Below are 22,109 nucleotides of genomic sequence, written 5' to 3' on the forward strand. Positions count from 1 at the left end.
GCCAAGGCCAGGTGATTTGGGGGTTCTGTGCACCCTTAGCCATCAGCCCGCAACCCAAAAAGGTCACGATTCACACCACCCCAACCACATGATGACAGAGGGAGAACTGAGAGTTCCTTTGTTGGCCAAGAACGCACAAGGCCCTGAAGGGGCAGAGAGGGAAGGAGGCAGCCTCGGAGGCAGGCCCTTGGTGCCTCCTGTGCCCTTGATGCCTCCTGGGCCTGCTTCCAGGCACTGTCTTTGCAGAGATCCCTGCAGGAGATTGGCGAGGAGCAAGGTGATGCCATCATGTACTCCTTCTCTCCTGAGAAAAGGCCCAGGAAAGTCAGGCTTGGACTTCTTCCTTTAGTACCATTGGTTCATGGGCATATGTTCCCTCCTGAAATGGTTGAACATCGACCAATTCTTTTTGGTATAGTGACTCTGTGTATTCCTTCCATCTTCTTTTGATGCTTCCTGCGTCATTTAATATTTTCTCTGTAGAATTCTTCAGCCTTGCGACTAGAGGCTTATTTTTCCTTCAGTTCTTTCAGCTTGAGAAATGCTGAGCATGTTCTTCCCTTTGGGTTTTCTATCTCCAGGTTATTTGTTGTTGTTGTTGTTAGATGTTGTCAAGTCAGTTTCCAAATCTTGCATTCCAACTGCCAGTAATTGTCAATGCATCTTGAATGCATGTTTGATCAATTTCAGAATGCAGAAGTTGGTAAAAGTCTGCAAATTCCTCATCTTTGGCATTAACGATTGCTATATAAATTTGTGCAAAGAGCTGGAGATGGAAAACCAAAAGGGAAGAACACGCTCAGCGTTTCTCGAGCTGAAATAACTGAAGAAAAAATTCAAGCCTCAAGTTGCAATAGTGAAGGATTCTATGGGGAAAATATTAAACGACGCAGGAAACATCAAAAGAAGATGGAAGGAATACACAGGGTCATTATACCAAAAAGAATTAGTCGATGTTCAACCATTTCAAGAGGTAGCATATGATCAGGAACCAATGGTACTGAAGGAAGAAGTCCAAGCTGGTCTGAAGGCATTGGCGAAAAACAAAAGCTCCAGGAATACATGGAATATCAATTGAGATGTTTCAACAAACAAATGCAGCACTGGAGGTGCTCACTTATCTATGCCAAGAAATATGGAAGACACCTTCCTGGCCAACTGACTGGAAGGGATCCATATTTGTGCCTATTCCCAAGAAAAGTGATCCAACTGAATGTAGAAATTATAGAACAATATCATTAATATCACATGCAAGCAAAATTTTGCTGAAGATCATTCAAAAACAGCTGCAGCAGTATATCAACAGGGAACTGTCAGAAATTCAGACTGGTTTCAGAAGAGGACGTGGAACCAGGGATATCATTGCTGATGTCAGATGGATCCTGGCTGAAAGCAGAGAACACCAGAAGGGTGTTTACCTGTGTTTTATTGACTATGCAAAGGTATTCAACTGTGTGGATCATAAGAAGTTATGGATAACATTGGGAAGAATGGGAATTCCAGAACACTTAATAGTGCTCATGAGGAACTTTTACATAGATCAAAAGGCAGTTGTTGGGACAGGTGTGCATCAAGGTTGTATTATTTCACCATACAAACCCCTGAATTTTTCTTTAAAGCCTGTGACTAAGTGTAAACTAAAGGAAGTTTTTTACTTTTCTCTGTGGTTAAGATGAGAGGATAACAATAATCTGTTTCTCTGGAGCTATTAAGACCTTTCCTGAAACAGTGTCTCAGGAAGAAAACCAAATGCTGGTCTCCTAGGCAACTGCTGCCAAGAAAAATTTCACTTGAGTAAGCTGTTTCTAAGAGAGAAATGTCCTGTAACCATCCTCCTCCTAGCCCCACTTCCAGTAACCTATTTTGTATTAATCAAAGTCTGTAATGTCCGATCAAAACAGTACAGCTCAAGCCTTGTATTCTCACCCTTCAAAAGGTGTCCACAGCTTCGCCATTGTGGGAAGCATTTGTTCTCTGTAAAATCAGACCCTTGCCCCAATCTGGACTGTCATCAAACCTACAATAATCTCCTTGCTTTACTTTAACAGAGTAAGCATTTGTTACTCTTTGACAGTCTTGATATGGGTGTAGTCCTATGTGGGGTCTGGTCACCAGATGCTCTTCCTGAAATTTTGGGTTGACTTCCTGACGGGGGCACTGGCCATATCTGGCCAAAAAGGCCAGAGAGCATGACCTAGGCATGGCTGCTGTCCCATGTAAGTTCCATTTGCTTGGCGCATCTCCCAAAAAGTTTTCTAAGTACCCTTCAGGAGGATGTCCTAAGATAGGGTACAGCCACATGTGCAGTCCAAGTGTTGGGGTGGCCTCCTGTAAAGATTCCTCAATGCTCCCCTAGGAGCTGGGACTGGCTCAGCCTGGACAGGGAGGCCCATGGAAGACCCCTGGTCAGCCAAGGCCATGTGTGAGACCCACTTTTGGGATGTGCCTGCCAAACAATTTTCTAAGTTCCTCTTCAAAAGGTGGGGGCGTTCCAGGCTGAGCAGGGAGCCCTGGGAATCTGGGTGCCCTAGGACCAGACTCAGTGCTGCCTGGTGCCTAGTCATATAAGCTGCTCCCACTCAAAAATGTTTCTAACTTCCCATGGTGTTTCTGAGGTGCCTCCAACTACTCCCCTGTGCAAGAACCCAACTGAGTTTGCAGTGCCCTTCCTGAAACTCCGTGGTTGCTACATGTGCTTGCAGAAAGTTTCTCTAGGTCTCGCACTGGGAAGGGAGGGACTGGCTTATGAGGGACTGCACCTCACCTGGATTATCCTGTTCAGGACCTTCCTGTCTAGTCCAGGCTGGTTTCTCCCAAATGAGAGTGGACTTCTACCAAGGACCTCCCTGGTAGGACCAGCTGTTTCCACCTACATGAGACTTTGGCTCTGCCATGCTGTCCATCCTGGACCTCCATGGCTGGCCCAGCCTGGTACCTCCTACATGGGATGGTGGATCTGATGGGATGTTTGTCCTGGACCTCTATGTGTCTTTTGATTTCTTGACTGCTGCTTCCATGGGTATTGATTGTGGATCCAAGTAAAATGAAATCATTGACAACTTCAGTCTTTTCTCCATTTATCATGATGTGGCTTATTGCTCCAGTTGTGCGGATTTTTGTTTTATGTTGAGGTGTAATCCAAACTGAAGAGTATAGTCTTTGATCTTCAGTAGTAAGTGCTTCAAGCCCTCTTCACTTTCAGCAAGCAAGGTTGTGTCATCTGCATAAAGCACGTTGTTAATAAGTCTTCCTCCAATCCTCATGTCCCATTCTTCTTCATATAGTCCAGCTTCTTAGATTATTTGCTCATCATACAGATTGAATAGGTATGGTGAAAGGATACAACCCTTCCCTAACTTTAAACCACTCAGCATTCCCTTGTTTTTTTACGAATAACTGTCTCTTTATCTATGTACAGGTTCCTCATGAGCACAATTAAGTGTTCTGGAATTCCCATTCTTTGCAATGTTATTGTCTTAGTGATCTAGTGCTGCCATAACAGAAATACGGCAAGAAATTTATTTCCTCACAGTCTAGTAGGTTTCAAGTCTAAATTTAGGGCGTCAGCTCCAGGGGAAGGCTTTCTCTCTCTGTCGGTCTTCTCATCAAAGTTCTCCTGGATGAGGAGCTTCTTCACGTAGGCACCCTGGGTCTAAAGGATGCGCTCTGCTTCTCGTGCTTCTTTCTTGGTGGTATGAGGTCCCCAACTCTCTGTTTGCTTCCCTATCCTTTCATCTCTTGAGAGATAAAAGGTGGTGGAGGCTATACCCCAGGGATCAGAAATGTGGCCTGAACAAGGGTGTTACATCCCATCCTAATACTCTTTAACCACAGGCAGAGATTATGATTAATAATACATAGGAAAATCACAAAATGGAGGAGAACCACATGCGGCCTAACCAAGTTGACACATATTTTTGGAGGACACAATTCAATCCATTACAGTTGTCCATAATTTGTTATGATCTACACAGTCAAATGCCTTTGCGTAGTCAATAAAACACAGGGAAACATCCTTCTGGTATTCTCTGCTTTCAGCCAGGAACCATCTAACATCAATGATATCCCTGAAGCACTGGAATCTTTTAAACTGACCAATAAGTCCTCAGCGCATGCTAACTCCAAGACCTACACCCTGCTTGCCACTCATAAGCCCTCTCCTACAATTCCAACCTGTTGTTGCCTGGTCCCTGGGTGCAATCCCCTGTGGCCCTGTATGGAAGTGTGCTGTAGTTTCCTCTCTGGTACCTCTATATAAGTACTGAATTCTATTTGTTTTGTGGCCTTCCTGCATGAGTCTCACTTTCACCTGCCACACATGACAGACCACTCCATGACACACAAGGACCTCCCTCCTTTGCATCAAAATTAAGACCTGCATCGCATAACCCACACAGTATTTAAAAAAAAAAAAATGTATCTTGAAGAAGTTTAGTTAGAGCATTGTCTTTTAGTGTGAAACAGGTGCCACCAATTCATGATATTTCAACAGGCATGGACCAGTATTTGGTAAATATTTCAAAGCATTTTGAACTAACAGCACAAGATTCTGAACTTTAAAGTAAATCTCCACCTTCTTTTTTACTAACAACTCATTAAAATGTAAAACCATGTGTGTATCATATGTAAAATGTAAAATCTAGAACATTTCCAGAATGTTACAAAAACGTTCGTCAGGCCATTCTATTTCTCCCCTCAAGGGAGCCACCTCACTGCCATTGCTCCCGGTTCCCCACCCTTTTTGAATCACTTGATGCTCTAGAATGGATGTTTCTAAAAGAGTCTGTCCTCAGTGATGGCAACACCAAAAAATAACCCCAATCACATGGCTAAAAATTCTTATGACATCAAACTTGTTCTTAGTGCAAAACAGGAATTATAAATTTATGCCTAATATAAAAAATAAAAATACAGCAGAATAGATCCCTGTATTTTGCAGATATTTTCCTTTTTATATTTTATATCCCAGTATCACTCAAAACGGCACAGATTTTGAGGCTTTGTATTCATTTGATTGTTTTTCAGTTTCAAGAAAACCACAGACTTTTCTTTAAAGCCGTGGGTCTCCTCCAGTTCGAGACAAAATTAAACTTCAAGTTCTCCTCTCCTACACTCCATTGTACATGTTTATTACCTTGAAATTTCCTTATCCCCTCTCTAATACACACATGGAGGTTTTTTCCCCCTTATTTGACAAAGACTACAATCTTACTGATAGCTGTAAGCATTTCAAGCTTCTTAAACTCTAGATGAAAACACCAAAATCCTTTTTAAATTTTTTACCTGTGCTAAGAGAGAGAGAGCAAGGCGGAGAAAGAACAAGAGAGAGAAGTTTAAACTTAATAGCTACGGTTCAAAATATAATATGATCTATAAATAGTATTTGTAGGAAATGTGAATTGAAGAATTTTCCATAACCCAAATTGTATGAATATTTGTTTTGTCATTAAAACAAAGTAAATACCACTGGTGTTCATGAAAGTCCATCATAAATATGACAGAATTGATGTCCAGAGAATTTTCTTTTGTCTATATACTTAACGTCTCATCAAGTATAAAAACCAAAACGTCAGATCACAAGTTTTCTTCTATGTTTGTTTAAGAAGCTGAATGGTTGGATGCAGCATGGTACATATTCCTATTTTTCTTCCTCTCCTTTGCACTCATCATACTTTGTCAAATTGATTTAAACACCAAAAACAATGACATTCTGTAACGTCAGCTCTCCATTTAAAAATATCTCCATTGGTCTTTCTATCAAAACAGTGGAGAGATAAATCTCATTGTCTATAAATGACACAAATTCTGTGCTGCTGTGGCTTTTCTTTCTTTCTCTTTTTTCTGAGTGTAATTTTACCAACAACCTCGTGTCCTCTAAAAAAATTTTTTTTTTTTTTACAAAACTCAAAAGTACAGTGAATTACCCTCACAATGGTTTTCAGATGATGAATTATTTTATCTATCCATTATATATAGAAGAAAATCCTAATCCATTTGACTCAGCCATATTAATACACTAATAGTAGTAGTAGATAATTTTCATTGAGCACTTATTCTCTGTCAGGTGTTGTGTTAACCATTTTAAATGTATAATCTCATTTAATCATCCCAACAACCCAAAATTAGTGAAGAAGTTTTTGGCTGCAATTATTGAAAATACAGATCAAATATTTTATGTTAAAAAAAAAAAAAAGCTCATATGCTTGTACAACTCTGGGACAGCTGGCTAAAGACAGGGCCATATCCACGGGCTCAACAATGTCATCAGGACACTTTCTTTCTCTCTGCTTTACTTCCCTTTTTTTTAGTTTTTAAGTGCTTCATCCTTAGAATATCCTTGTGTTATTATGAGGTGAATGCTATCCTATCAAGGTAACAACCCTAGAAGGGTTCCCTCAACAACCTCAGTAAAAGTCCCTGAATGGATTCTCATTGAGCTTGTGCAGGTCACCTGCTCACTGCTGAACCAATCACTGTGGCCAGGGTTCTCTTAGTACCAGGCATGGGTCACCTGCCTATCCTTATAGCTGGGAAGTGTAATCAGCCTTACTTTAACTGTGTGGACCAAACTGAGAGAGTGGCAACTCCCCAAAGGAAAATCTCAATATCATTACCAAAAGAAGGAGGAAGGGATGAAAGAAAACAACACCAGCAGATAATCTCATTCACCTATGGAGAAGATATTGTTATATCTTCAATTTCATATAAGATGAAACCGAGGCTGAGGGAGGCAAAGTGATTTGACAAAAAAACTCATGGCTGGGACATGGCAGAGCTGGAATGTAGACTCTCAAGTTTGAACTTTGAGACACAGCACTGTTCAGCCTTCTTGACAATAACAATCTTAGGTGATGATGTATTATGGTATCTGATCCCTCTTCACGGCCAACTCCCCTCACTGCCCTTTATCGTAGGAAAAGTTAGCAGGATGGCGAATATGTAATATGTCCCCTTTTCTGTAATCTTGATGAAAATTTAAAAACAAAACCCTCCAGCAAACCAAACCCAAGAAGTGATAAATTCTGTATTGGATTAATGGTTCATTTTTCCCAACAGCATCTTCAACAACACGCTGAGGATGTGATTTGCCCCTGATTTTATTATTAACATGAAACAAGCAGTTGAGGGTTCCTTAATCATGATTTTTTTTTAATCCATGAATACATCAAAACATTTTGACCTCATCATATTTCTCTTAGTTTTCTAGACTATGTTCTTACCAACCTCCTTCCACCTTTACAAGGCTGTGGAAGTTAGCAAGCATATAGAAGTCATGACGTTTATTGAACACTCCACCTAAAAATGGAAGAAGAAACATTGTTTCTAAGTGCTCATTACATATTCAGCAAGATAAACCATATGCTGGGGTATAATACAAAATTCAACAACAGAATAAAATGAAGGGGTAAATGAATAAGAAAAAAACTGGTGTATTCATCAATTGGGATAAAACAGTGACAAAAATTTACTGCTATGTGCAACAACAGATAAAATCTGGCACACATGTTGATGAAGTCAGACACAATATACATCATATAGAATTATTCTGATTAAATGAAGTCCATGAGTGGGCAAATCTTATCTCTGGCAATAATGGTCAGAACAGTGTTTACTCCTGTGAACTGTGAAAAGAGTAGAAGGGAATCTTCTGTGTTCTAGACAATTTCCCTAACTTGATCTCAGGGATGGTTATGTGAGTATACATCCAGACACAAAAATTCATCACGTTTATTATGTGTATCTATGAGAAAAAAGTAAAAACTTTATAATTGTCATTTTCAAAAGTACCTTTTACCTACTGGCCCTCAGAACGACTGGTACCTTCCTGTCTCTCACCCTGGAAAAGTCTTCTCTCCAAGGTCCTCAGGGCTTGGAGAGATCAGACTGGGTTTACACAGTCTGTACCCTGCCCCTAGGGAAAGGTACCCGATAAGCAAGAGACGACAAACCGGAAAGAGAAGCCAAACTAGAGACTTCAACAATTTTAAAGATGGGGAAATATTTATGAGAAGCAAAGAAACTATTTCTCTAAAGACTATGGTAAAAATTTTTCCAAATGGCCAAATATGCAAATACCAACTTTCTCTGTTCCCCAAGGGTATCTTTGATTATTGAAATCCCTGTTTCAGATCAAGTACGCATTTAAGAAAATCTGGGCTCTTCTCTACAGAGAAAAGAACGACAGCTGTGGACGGATCACAAATACAAGGTGGAAACACTGAACCACAGGGTCACTAGGTAGAACCCTCTGTGTTCGCACACGGAACCACTCCCCGGTTGCACCGAGGCTGTCGCAGAAACCGGAAACGGAAGTGTGCGTCCTCGGGCAGCTTGGTTTGGTAGCTCTGTTCAGCGAGTGTGAGATGCTTTTTACCTCTGTCGCCAGTCGGCCTGATTCACTACGAGGTGACCCCGCAGGCTCCTGTTCCAAGGTCTAAGGGCGCCTTTCCCGCTCTTCTGCGCACTCCTGATCTCTCCGGCTTCCCAGAACTTCCTAGCCGGGGGAGCCATCGCCGCCACTGGCTGTTTGCCTTTGCGGCCTCCTCCGACTTCCCAGCCTACTGGGCCGCAGGTGTTTTCTGGACCTCTGACTCTTGGTGCATTAACAGGTAAAATCGTGTGAATCTTCGCTACGTAAAAGCGTGGTTCTCAGACCGGTAGCGTCAGCATCATCCGGGTTTTGGTGAAAAATGCAGAGTCACGGGCCTCGTATATGCCCAGGGTAGTCAGTTGGAGTCTAAGTGCCCTGATTCCACCGCTTCCAGTCTGCCGCTTGCCGTGCTCCGCCTTCGTTTTCTTTTTTATTTTTCCAATCCAGATTCAGACAGACTCATCAGCCTCATTTGCCAGCACTCCTGCGCGTACACACACACAACGTTGAGAGCAGGCCTGAAACACAGCATGCCTTGTATGTATATTTACCACTTATCGAGCTATATCACAAGGACTGGGCAATTTGCTAAGTACTTTATATACTAAAAAACAAAACAAAAAAACCAAAACCTGTTGCCGTCAAGTCGATTCTGACTCACAGGACGGAGTAGAATTACCCTATAGGGTTTCAAAGGAGCAGCTTATGGTTTGGAACTGCTGACCTTTTGGGTAGCAGCCATAGCTCTTAACCGCTGCACCACTAGGGCTCCACTTTATATACTGCGCCTCATTTTATTAACAACACTGAAGTAGGGAATATTTGCAGCATTTTACAAGAATAACAGCCTTGGAGAAATTAAATAGCTTGCCCGTGGACAAGTGACAGTGTCTGAACTCAAATTCGGGTCTGTTCTTAAAAAGGCATATTCCTGATCACAATTTCTCTGCCTAAAATGGCTCCCCTTTGTTTTCTGTGATTCTCTCTTAGTTCTCTAATGGTGCTATAACAGAAATACCACAAGTGGATAGGTTTAACAAAGAAAAATTTATTCTCTCACAGTTTAGGGGGTTAAAAGTCCAAATTCAGGGCACCAGCTCTAGGCGACGGGTTGTCTCTCTTTCAGCTCTGGCGGAAGGTCCTTGTCATCAGTCTTACCCTGGTTGAGGAGCTTCTCAGCATGGGAACCTTGGGTCCAGAGGACCCGCTGTGCTCCTGGCCTTGCTTTCTTGGTGGTATGCGGTCCCCTTATGTTTCTTCTCTACTCTCTGTTATATCTCAAGAGATTGGTTTAAGACACAGCCTAATCTTGTAGATTGAGTCCTGCATCATTAACATAGCTGTCTCTAATCCTGCCATCATTAACATTACAGAGTCAGGATTTACAACACGTGGGATCAACACATCAGATGACAAAATAGTAGACAGTCACTCAATACTGGGAATCATGGCCTAGCCAAGTTGACAGATACTTCTGGGGGACACGATTCAATCCATGACAGCTTTTTCAAGGCAGCACTTTTGTTAACTATTGCTCATCTTACAAACAGTAAGATTGTGGTGAGGAATATATCCCCTCTACTTTAATGGTTATAGATGTTTAAGACAGAGGAAGAATTAAGAAACATAGCTTGGAACTAGGGTGTAGATTTAGGACCACATTTATCCTAATTTCAGGGGGAAATATTTAGTAAGAGGCAGGTTTCGAGGTATTTCTTTGGATGTAAGGAAGAAATTTTCATCATAATCATGTGAGAAACAATACAGCCAACCCTAGTTCTTATGATGTGAAATGTGTTGTTGCTGAACCAGCTTAATATAGGTGGTGAGGGGGATCACGCACCCAGTGTGGGTGATCTGTGCGGGATTGGACACTGGGGATTCAACTACAGTTTCTGCTTCCAAAGCTTCACGCTTGTTGAAAGGTTAAAGGTTTCTTGGCGTAAAAACCGTGCATAAATCCAATGCCTGAACAGTGAATATTAGGAATGAGAGCAAACTGGGAGGCATGTGTAATGAAACTAACCAAAGTACTTGAACAGATCCTAGAGGGTCAGGCACACTCCTGCATTGCAAAATGTACCTCATCCTTTGTAATGATTATCTTACAAAGTAAAAGTCAAGTAGGAGTCCCTGGGTTGCGGAAAAGGTCAGGTTACTAGCTGAAAGGTTGGTGGTTGAAACCCACCCAAATTTGCCTTGGAAGACAGTCCTGGCAATCTGCTACCAAAAGGTCACAGCATTGAAAACCCTGTGGAGCAAATTTAAGTGTCCTGTTTGAGAAATCTTTGGAAACTCCTATGCCATTAGCCTAATCTTTTTTTTTTTTTTACTGTTTAGGGTTATAATTTGTGTGTTTTGTTTTGTTTTGTTTTTGTTACAGAAGCAGTCTTGTGTGTGTGTGTTTTTTCCCTCTTAATTTTAGTAACAAGGTGATCCAGATCCAGTTACCTTAAAAAGCCTTTTCTTTACACACTGCAGTTTCTCAAATGTGATGTTATTTCTCTAGGTTTTAAAGCCTAAGGTTGGCATTAAATCTGTGAAGCACCCACATTCCTCCCTCTATCCCCATAGTACCTAACCGTCCCTCTTTTCACTCACTCAGATCAAGAAACTAAGTTTCTTTCTTTCTTGTTTTAATAATTTCATTTCATGCTATCTATTCTTCTGTGTGTGGTAAAATATATATGACAAAACCTTTTCCTATTTCAGCCATTTTTACGTGTATAATTCAGTAACATTGATTAATTTCACCGTGTTGTGCAGCCATCACCACTGTCAGTTTCCAGGTTTTCCATCACCGTTAGCAGACACTTGCTGCCTCTTAAGCCTTAACTCCCCTCCTGCCTCCCATCCTTCCTGGTAACCATTCGGTCTCTGTACATTTGCCTTTGTTAGCCATTTCATGTAAGTGCAGTCGTACAATATTTGTCCTTTTGTGTTTGACATATTTCATTCATGTTGTAGCATTTATGAGAACTTTTCTTTTTTTGACTGAATAATATTCTATTTATCCGTGCATCTGTTGGTGGACATTTGTTTTTTTCCACTTCTTAGCTGTTACGAATAGTGCTGCAGGGAACACTGGCGTAAAAATACCTGTTTGCATCCCTGCTTTCGTGCCCTTTGGGTATATAGCTGTTGTTGTTAGGTGCCCTCAAGGCTTTTATAGACTCATATCGACTAGTAACTGTGCCGTAAGGTTTTCTGGGGTGTGATCTTTATAGGAGCAGATTGCTGGGTCTTTTTCCCACAGAGCTGACAGATGAGTTCAGACCACCGTCCTTGCAATTAGCTGCCAACGTGAAAACTGCTAGAGAAGGAAAACTCAAATATTTTCCACTAAAACAAATGATAGAAAAGTGGTAAGACTGCACCTTGTTAAAGGCGTAAAACTTCAAGACCTGTAAAAACAAGGCAGCCCTGCTGAGTTCAGGCTCTCACAGGTTTCCACTGTATTTTCTCTCGTTCTGTGGGTTGTCTCTTCACTTTGTTGATAAAGTCCTTTGATGCACAAGATTTTTGTTGTTGTTGTTTAGGTGACAGTTTATAGCTCAAGTTAATTTCACATACAAAAAAAATTTTTTTTTTTAATTTTATTTTTATTGTGTTTTAAGTGGAAGTTCACAAATCAAGTCAGTCTTGCATACAAAAATTTGTGCACATACTGTTTTGTGACATTAGTTGCAATCCCACAATGTGACAGCACACTGTCTCTTCCCACCCTGGTTCCCTGTGTCTATTCAGTGAGTTCCTGCCCCTTTCTGGCATCTCATCCTACCTCTGGACAGGAGCCACCCATTTCATCTCGTGTATCTGGTTGAACTAAAAAGCACATCCTCACGTGTATGATTTTTTGTTTTCTAGTCCTGTCTAATCTTTGTCAGAAGAGTGGGCTTCGGGAATGGTTTTAGTTCTGGGAACCAGAGCGTCCAGGGGACATAGTTTTGGGGGGTTCCTCCAGTCTCTGTCAGACCATTAAGTCTGGTGTTTTTATGTGAATTTGAGTTCCACTCCACACTTCTCTTTTGCTCTGTCCTGGACTCGTTGTTGTGGTCCCTGTCAGGGTGATCATTAGTGGTAGGCAGGTACCTTTTAGTTCTTCTTGTTTCAGGCTGGTAGAGCCTCTGATTTGTGTGGACCTTAAGTCTCTTGGACTAATATTTTCCTTGGGTCTTTAGTTTTCTTCATTCTCCTTTGCTGAAAGTAGAATGGGACCAATTGATGCATCTTAGATGGCTGCTTGCAAGCTTTTAAGACCCCAGACACCACTCACCAAAGTGATATGCAGAACATTTTCTTAATATACTTTGTTATGCCGGTTGACCTAGATGTCCCCTGAAACTGTGGTCCCCAAGCCCCTGCCCCACCTACTCTGTCCCTCAGAGTGTTTGGATGTGTCCAGGAAACTTCTTAGCTTTTGCTTTGATCTAGTTGTGATGCACAAGATTTTTAATTGATCTGTTTTGTCTTTCATTGTTGTTCTTTTGGTATTGATCTAAGAATCCAGTGTTGAAAACTAATGTGTGGAGAAAAGAAATGATCTTGTTTTTAAAACTGTAATAGTATTGCATGTGTCCAAAAGTTCAAAAATGTATAAAGTAAAAATGATCATTAAACACCATTTGTAATCTCAACATGGGTAGAAAAATGTGGTGCCTTTTATTTTTCCCTTCCTTTCCCTAGAGGTAGGTATTGTAAAAGTACTCCATTTTTGGACTGAAGTTCCCATTGGAGACATAATTGGTAATATAGTCACTTCATATCAAATGCAAACTTTCATTTAAAACTACTGAATTTTCCTAGTTAAGAATCTAAGAGTTGTCCCTCAGATAACATCATAATATCAACTTACATTTCCTAAACGCCTACTACGTGCCAGAACTGTGCTCTTTCTTTCCTTTAGCTTGGAGCTTCAGAAGTGGGAATGGAGCCTATTTCAGAGGTTTCAGTTTGATTCTTCCTGTCCAGGAAGACAACCTTGACATATGGGCTCTTGGGTACCAGTGGACTCATAGACCAAACCCTTCCCATAGTCCACCTGGGGCACTGAGGACTGTATACATGTCTAAGGCAGAGCTTTAAAATCTTCCCTGCACAAATCAAGTGCTCACCTGGCATTCCTATCCAGTAAGTGGCATTAGCATCCATTCACTAGATTAGTGGAAATAGTCCAAGCTAGTCTGTGAGAGTCTCTGAACGTCCTCCTTTCTCTCTTATCACAAGAAGGGATGCTCTCCACCCAGCAGCAAGAGGCATATTTCAAAAATATAAACCAAGTAAGCTGTCAAGCTTTTTATTTTAGAATAATGTTTGTTTTAACCAGACAGGTTAAAATGCTTGGAAAGTAAAATTATTTAAGTGAAGATTCAGGAAATTAGTTTTATTTAGCTACGGGCATGGTTGTGTAGGACTGATAGCATGTGCTGTTGGGGGCGGGGGAGTATTTCTGTTGGGAAAAATGAGCGTGTAAATCCCTGACACAGTAGAGAACCTGGTGTCATCCATTCCTTGATGAAGGTCAGAGATGACTGAAGCAGAGAAAACAAAGTGTAGGTGGGGGTTTGTGTGAGCCAGATTGGAGGGGCCAATGACAGCAGGTCATTTAGAACCATGCTGAGTACTCTGGGCTTTTAGAAGGCCAGTGGACAGCCACTTACTGGCGTTAAGCAGTTCCTGTGCTGTGAATAGATTTTGGAAATGACAACCATGGTTAAATGACGTCAGGCAGGACAGGAGCTTGTTATAAGTTAAGGAAGACTGTGAGGAGGCCTAGGGATGGCGATTAGTTGTGGATCAGGAAGATAGTGCAGTGATATACTGTAGATGTAGATGGTTCAAAGGGTATCTGTTTATAATGCTCATTCTTTGAGTTACAGGCTATAGATCAGTGGATGCATCACACACAAACTTCAGTGTAGGTAATCTGGTGATCTTGTTAAAATGCAAATTTTGATTCAGAAATTCTAGGGTAGGGCTTAAGATTCTACATACCGAACCAGCTGCTAGTTTATGCTGGAAACAATAAGAATTAAGGATGTGGATGAAAATTAGAGAGTGCTGTTAGAGAAAGTAACAGAAGAAAAACCAAGTAACCAAACCCGTAGCTGTTGCGTTGATTCCTGCTCATAACGACCCTATAGTACAGAGTAGAACTGCCCCATAGGGTTTCCACGGAGTGGCTGCTGGGTTTGAACTGCAGACCTTTTGGTTAGCAGTAGAGCTCTTAACCACTGTACCACCAGGGCTCCAGCAAAAGAAAGGATAATGCTAAAGAGAGACACTGGTGTAAAGAGCATGAGAGAGAGAGAACACTTACACTGAGAGCAAGAAATGAAAGGATAGGAGGTGGCTTGGAGGGGAAGCAGGGTAGCGGTGTGGAAAGAAATGGGAACAAAGGAAGGAAATGACCCCTTAGAGAAAACTTAATAACTTTCTGATTTGTTGATTGATTTATTATAAAGTTGAAAGACAAATTGCTCAAGAATTCTCTCAGATTTCTCAAAAGCTTAGGGACTGGTGGTATCACGGTTTGAGAACAAAGGGGAAAAAAGAAAAAAAACTGGAAAAAAAATGTTAATTGCAAAAGCAATAGGAAAGATACAGACCACATATTACAATGCTATAAATGAAATAAAAAGAAAAAGTTTTTAAAGCAAAAAAGAAGTGTTTGAAGTGCCCATAATTAAAAATGAATGAACCAGGATGAGTTCATTGACAAAACTTGAAAAATATATTGTTCCTGAAAATTCATCCATGTTAATATCCAATAACAATGCTTGTGTTGATCTGTAAGGGACAAAGTTACATAGGAGAACCCAGCACTTCAGCATTGGACCCCTTACTCCTTGGAGGAGATCATGCTCAAGTTTTCCACCTGGCCAAGCTTCATGCTCTGTTGTTGTTGTTAGCTGACGTTGAATTGGTTCTGACTTATAGTAACCCCGTTGCACAACAGAATGAAATGCTGCCGGGTCCTGTGCCATCCTCATAATTGTTGCTCTGCTTGAGCTTATCGTTGCAGCCACTGTATCAATCCATCTCGTCAAGGGTCTTCCTCTTTTTCTGCTGACCCTCGACTTTACTGAGCATGATGTCCTTCTTCAGGGACTGATCCCTCCTGGCATGTCCAAAGTATGTGAGACGTAGTCTTGCCATCCTTGTGTGTAATGAGCATTCTTATGCTCTGGGATGAATAAATTCCTCCCATATATGATCTTGTTGCCAGAATGAAGAGCCTGTGGAGCTGCATGAAGAATGCAGGTCTGTACTCTAGAGGCTGGAGCCTGTTCTACCTTCAGTGCAAATACCCTCAGGGCAGGAAACATTGCCCTGAGCCTGAGAAGAAGCCAAAAACCTGCCCCTCCCTGCTTACTCAAGGCTATTCCTGCCCCATCCTTCTTCTATTTCAGATCTCAAGTGTGGTAAGGGGAGAACTAGTCCAGTCTTGTCAGCTGGGGACCTGGGGATACCATCATCCACATCTGTAAATCACAAGTCCAGTTTCAACTGCCCTGACTAGTGTGTGGACCAGACATTATTCATCTGCTTCTAAACTGCCTGGTGCTCTGCTTCCACACCCGTCCTCTTACTCAAGTGGATTCTTGGGCTAAGAGTTGATGCTCTCTGAAGAATTCAAGAAGCTGGAGCAAGGAAATGGTGAGTTCTACAGAGAACTGGGTTATTCTTACCATAAGTGGGTGAGGCTTGATATTGGGAGACCAGCTGTGTGCTGCAGGACTGTGGTTCTTCAAAGAAGCAAAAATGCGGCAGAGGAGGCCAAGGGACTGAGACCTAAGAGGTATCCTAAGGCTCTGCGCCACTGTCACTGGGCCTTTCTCCTATACATAGGTGGCTTTTCAAGATTCGTGTGTCTGGAATTACCTTCCTTATGTGACTGTCAGAGCTGGCACTGTGGGGTGTTAACATCCCCACCTTGGGCCTTGGTGCTCTGTATTAAATGACAGGGTCTGAAGACAGAGCAGCTCTGGCTGTGGAGGCTGAGACACAGCCTTCCAGAGCCGTCCCTGTCCCGTCTATCTTAACAGTTTTCTTGACTTCCGCCAGGCACTGGAGCATGTTCTCTGTAGTTCTAAAACTATAGCTCCACCTCACACTGTGTTGTGGCATAGAAAAGGGGGATGAGGGATTGTGGGTGAAGGCCCTGACTGTTTATGGGGTCCTGGGTGGTGGTGGTGCTCTCCTAAGGTCACCGAAGGTATGAACCTGGGGACAGAGAGTCCCATCTGGAACCTGTGTGGGGTCTCCAGACCCATTCTCCTCTTAGCCACCCCCCGCCATGGGGAATGCTTTTACCTTGAGGTTTACAGGTATGTGGAGAGCATGAATCCCCAGTCTAGGTCCTTGGCCTCCCACCTGTGCCTAATCTTTGTTAGGTGCCATTTAGCCAGTTCCAACTCACAGCATCCCTTTGTACAACAGAATGGTCCTGCATCATCCTCACAGTCTTTTGTGCTTGAGCCCATTGTTGCAGCTACTGTGTAAGTGCATCTCATTGAGGGTCTTCCTATTTTTTGCTGACCCTTTGCCAAGCATGATGTCCTTCTGCAGGGACTGAACCCTCCTGATAACATGCCCAAAGTTACGTGAGATGTAATCTCACCATCCTTTCTTCTAAGGTACATTCCAGTTGTACTTCTTCCAAGAGAGTTTGTTCATTCTTTTGGCAGTCCACGGTATATTCAAATTCTTCACCAGCTCCATAATTCAAAGGTGTCAGTTCCTCAGTCTTCCTTATTCATTCTCTAGCTTTAGCATGGATATGAGAAGATTGAAAACACCATGGGTTGAGTCAGGCACACCTTAGTCCTTAAAGTGCCATGTTTGCTTTTTAGCACTTTAAAGAGGTCTTTTGCAGGAGATTTGCCCAGTATAATGCGTCTTTTGATTTCTTGACTGCTGCTTCCATAGGTGTTGATTGTGGATTCAGGTAAAATGAAATCCTTGGTAACTTCAGTCTTTTCTCCATTTATCATGATGTTGCTTATTGGTCCAGTTGTGAGGATTTTTGTTTTCTTTGTGTTGAGATGTAATCCCTACCAAAGGCTGTGGTCTTTGATCTTCATCAGTAATTTCTTCAAGACCTCTTCACTTTTAGCAAGCAAGATTGTGTCATCTGCATAACATAGGTTATCAATGAGTCTTCCTCCAATCCTGATGCCTCATTCTTCTTTATATAGTCCAGCTTCTTGGATTATTTGCTCAGCATGCAGATTGAATAAATTTGGTGAAAGGATACAACCCTGATGCACACCTTTCCTGACTTTAAACCACGTAGTTTCCTCTTACTCTGTTTGAACAACTGCCTCTTTATGTACAGGTTCCTCATGAGCACAGTTAAGTGTTCTGAAATTCCCGTTTTCACCAGTATTATCCATAATTTGTTATGATCCACACAGTTGAATGCCTTTGCATAGTCAATAAAACGCAGGTAAACATCTTTTTGGTATTGTTTGCTTTCAGCCAGGATCCATCTGAAATCAGCAGTGATATCCCTGGTTCCACATCCTCTTCTGAATCTGGCTAGAATTTCTGGCAGTTCCCTGTTGATTTACTGCTGCAGCCGCTTTTGAATGATCTTCAGCAAAATTTTACTTTCATGTTCTATTAATGATATTGTTCGATAATTTTCACGTTTGGTTGGATTACCTTTCTTGGGAATCGGCATAAATATGGATCTCTTCCAGTCCATTGGCCAGGTAGCTGTGTTCCATATTTCTTGACATAGGCAAGAGAGTACTGCGTCTGTTGAAACATCTCGGTTGGTATCCCGTCGTATCCTGGAGTCTTGTTTTTGGCTAATGTCTTCAGTGCAACTTGGACTTCTTCCGTCAGTACCATCAGTTACTAATCATATGCTACCTCCTGAAATGGGTGAAGGCCAACCAGTTCTTTTTGGTATGGTGACTTGTATTCCTTCCATCTTCTTTTGATGCTTCCTACATTGTTTAATATTGTCCCTGTAGAATCCTTCAGTATTGCTGCTCGAGGCCTGAATTTTTTCTTCAGTTCTTTCAGATTGAGAAATGCTAACGTGTTCTTACCTTTTGGTTTTCTATCTTCAGGTCTTTGCGCATTGTATTATAATACTTAAGTTTTCTTCTTGAGCTGCCCTGTGAAATTTTCTTTTCAGCCGTTTTACTTCATTTCTTCCTTCCGCTTTAGCTACTTGACATTCAAAAGTGAGTTTTCAGAGTCTCTTCTGACATCCATTTTATTCTTTTCTTTCTTCCTGTCTATTTAATGACTTTTTGCTTTTTTGATGTATGATGTTCCTGATGTCAGTTTACAACTCGTCTGATCTTCAGTCATTAGTGTTCAACATGTCAAATCTGCCCTTGAGAAGGTCTCTAAATTCAGGTGGGGTATACTCAAGGTCATGCTTTGGCTCTTTTGGACTTGTTCTAGTTTTCTTCAGCATCAACTTGAACTTGCATATGAGCAATTAATGGTCTGTTCCTCAGGCAGTCCCTGGCCTTGTTCTGACTGATGATATTGAACTTTTCCATTGTCTTTTTCCACAGAAGTAGTTGATTTGATTCCTGTGCATTGCATCCTGCAAAGTCCACATGTGTATAGTCGTCGTTTATTTTGTTGCAAAAAGGTGTCTGCGATGAAGAAGTTACCGGTCTTGCAAAATTTGGTTATGCCATCACTGGTATCATTTCTATCACCAAGGCCAAATTTTCTCTTTGTGCCACTCAGAGACTCCATTTAGTTGACACTACCTCACATATAGAAGTGTATGTGCTTTCTGTCACTGCCCTGCATTGCTTGTTGTGTTATGAATCAACTTTATATAGATTAATGGGCCTTTTCTAGGGCTGTTTGTTTTCTTCCATTGGTGATTTTGTGTATACTGATATTACACTAAGATATGCCTTTATTTACAAATTAAATATATAAAAGTGTAATTATGTACATGGCATATTTGGACAAGTCACCATGTCTTTTTCCTTAGAACATGTTGACACTTCGTGGGCATTTGCACTTTCAAGTACATTTTTATTTTTTTGGTGAAGCCCTAAAATATAATTAAGTTACTTGGAATTTTGTAGAAGTGCATAGGAAATAACAGTCTTTCTGGGGAAAACAGTTTTCTTAGAGCATGCTCTACCTTTTCATTTAGTTCAGTTTACTTGGGTGTCATTTAATAATGTTTTATAATTTTTTCATTAGGATCTTTAATTAACTACATTCCTTTTAGGTACTTTTTATTAACATACATGTTCTCTCTTCAAAGTTAATTTCTCCACACCTTGGAACTAGTGTATAGAACTGAAATGCTTAAAGTAAACCTTTTTTTATTTTTTCTGAAGCCTGAATACTTGGTAAAATCACTCAGTCCTCTTATCACGTGCACCATCTTTTGGGGTTCTAAATAAACAGTTAACTAATTTGTAAAATAAATGTGCTTGGTACTCCTCCCCTTCTCCCCATTTAACGTTCTTATCTCTTTACGTTTCTTTCTTTATTGTATTTTACATGAAGGTTTACAGAACAAGCTAGCTTCTCATTAAACAATTAATATACATATTAGTGGTTGCCAGCTCCATGACATGTCAACGCTCTTCCCTTCTTGACCTTAGGTTCCCCATTACCAGCTTTCCTGTCGCCTCTTGACTTCTTGTCCTTGCTCCTGGGCTGGTGTGCCCATTTAGTCTCATTTTATTTTATGAGTCTGTCTACTCTTTGGCTGAAGGGTGAACCTCAGGAGTAACTTCATTAGTGAACTAAAAGGGTGTGTGGGGCCATATTCTTGGGGTTTCTCCAGTCTCTGTCAGACCAGTAAGTCTTGTCTTTTTTTTTTTCCTGGTGAGTTAGAATTTTGTTCTGCATTTTTCTCCGTCTCTGTCCAGGACCCGCTATTGTGATCCCTGTCAGAGCAGTTGATGATGGTAGCCGGGCTCCATCTAGTTATGCTGGACTTAGTCTGGTGGAGGCTGTGGTAGTTGCGGTCCATTAGTCCTTTGAACTAATCTTTCCCTGGTGTCTGGTTTTTTCACTCCCTCTTGCTCCAGATGGGGTGACACCAGTGGAGTGTCTTAGATGGCTGTTCACAAGCTTTTAAGGCTCCAGACGCTACTCACCAAAGTAGAATATAGAACATTTTCTTTATAAACTATTATGCCAATTGAGGTCGATGTTCTCAGAGAGTGGCCCCCACAGCCCTCATCCCAGTAATTTGGCCTCTCAGGGAGTTTGGACGTGTCTGTGGAGCTTTCGTGACCTTGCCTTCGTCAGGTTGTGCTGGCTTCCCCAGTACTGTGTACTGTCATACCCTTCACCAGAATGGTAACTTTAGTGTTCTTTTCTGGCATTTACCAGCTACAACCTTTAGGACAATGTTGAGTCAGGATAGAATAATGGATATAATTGTTCTCTATCTGATTTTACTGAGAAAATGAGGTATTTTCAGTATGTATGTACTTTGGAGTACAGGCATACCTTGTTTTATTGTGCTTTGTTTATGGAGCTTCACAGATACTGTGTTTTTTTACACATTGAAGGTTTGTGGCAACCCTAGTTGAGCAAGTCTGTTGGTACCATTTTTCCAACAGCATGTGCTCACTTCATGTCTCTGTCACGTTTAGGTAATTCTTGCAATATTTCTGACTTTTTTTTTTTCCTTATATCTGGTATGGTGATCTTTAATCAGTGATCTTTGCTGTTTGTTACTATTGTAATTGTTCTGGGGTGCCACAAACTGCACCCATAGATGATGGCAAACTTAATGGATAAATGTAGTGTGTATTCTGACTGCTCCACCAACTGACTGTTCAGTTGGGCTTCCGTATTCCCTGCGATATGGCAATATTGAAATTAGGCCAATTAATAACCTTTCAATGGCCTCTAAGTGTCCAAGTGAGAAGAAGAGTTTCATGCCTCTCACTTTAAATCAAAAGCTAGAAATGATTGAGCTTAGTGAGGAAAGCATGTTGAAAACCGAGATAGGCCAAAAGCTAGGCCTTTTTGCCAGACAGCCAAGTTGTGAATGCAAAGGAAAAGTTCTTGAAGGAAGTTTAAAAGTGTTGTTCCAGTGAACACATGAATGATGAGAAAGCAAAACAGCGTAATTGCTGATGTGGGGAAAATTTTAGTGATCTGGATAGAAGACCAAACCAGCCACAACATTCCCTTAAGCCAAAGCCTAATCCAGGGTAGGGCCCTAACTCTCTTTAATTCTATGAAGACTGAGAGAAGTGCAGAAGCTGCAGAAAAAAATGTGATGCTAGCAGAGGTCGGCTCATGAAATTTAAGGAAAGAAACCATCTCCGTAACATCAAAGTACAAGGTGAAACAGCAAGTTCTGATGTAGAAGTGGCAGCAAGTTATCCACAAGATCTAGCTAAGATAATTGATGAAGGTAGCCACAGTAGAGAACAGATTTTCAGTGTTGAAAAACAGCCTTATGTTTGAAGAAGATGCCATCTAGGGCTTTCATGGCTAAAGAGGAGAAGCCAATGCCTGACTTCAAAGTTTCCAAGGAAAAGCTGACTGTCTTGTTAGGGACTAATGCAGCTGGTGGCTTTAAGTTGAAGCTGATGCTCATTTACTATATTGGAAATCCTGGAGCACTTAAGAATTAAGCTAAATCTACTGTGTGTATGCTCTGTAAACTGAACAAAAGAGCCTGGATGACAGCACATCTGTTTATAATATGGTTTACTGAATATTTTAAGCCCACTGTTGAGACCTACTGCTCAGAAGAAAAGAT

At 41.3% G+C, this 22,109-nt stretch overlaps 1 protein-coding gene across 2 annotated transcripts in view; it reads left to right on the forward strand.

Annotated features, from left to right (window-relative positions):
* Window positions 1–22,109, forward strand: part of LOC126072186 (zinc finger protein 699-like) — a 317,390-nt gene that overhangs the window by 143,507 nt on the left and 151,774 nt on the right. The window contains exon 3 of one of the 2 annotated variants that reach the window (XM_049876965.1): window positions 15,784–16,030. The exons of the other annotated variant lie outside the window; for it this stretch is intronic. Within the exon in view, the coding sequence (XP_049732922.1) occupies window positions 16,028–16,030 (3 nt within the window). The 5' untranslated portion in view covers window positions 15,784–16,027. The remainder of the gene's footprint in view (window positions 1–15,783; window positions 16,031–22,109) is intronic. 2 annotated transcript variants of the gene reach the window in all.

This window comes from Elephas maximus, chromosome 3, assembly GCF_024166365.1.
Source record: "Elephas maximus indicus isolate mEleMax1 chromosome 3, mEleMax1 primary haplotype, whole genome shotgun sequence".
Taxonomy (NCBI): Eukaryota; Metazoa; Chordata; class Mammalia; order Proboscidea; family Elephantidae; genus Elephas; species Elephas maximus.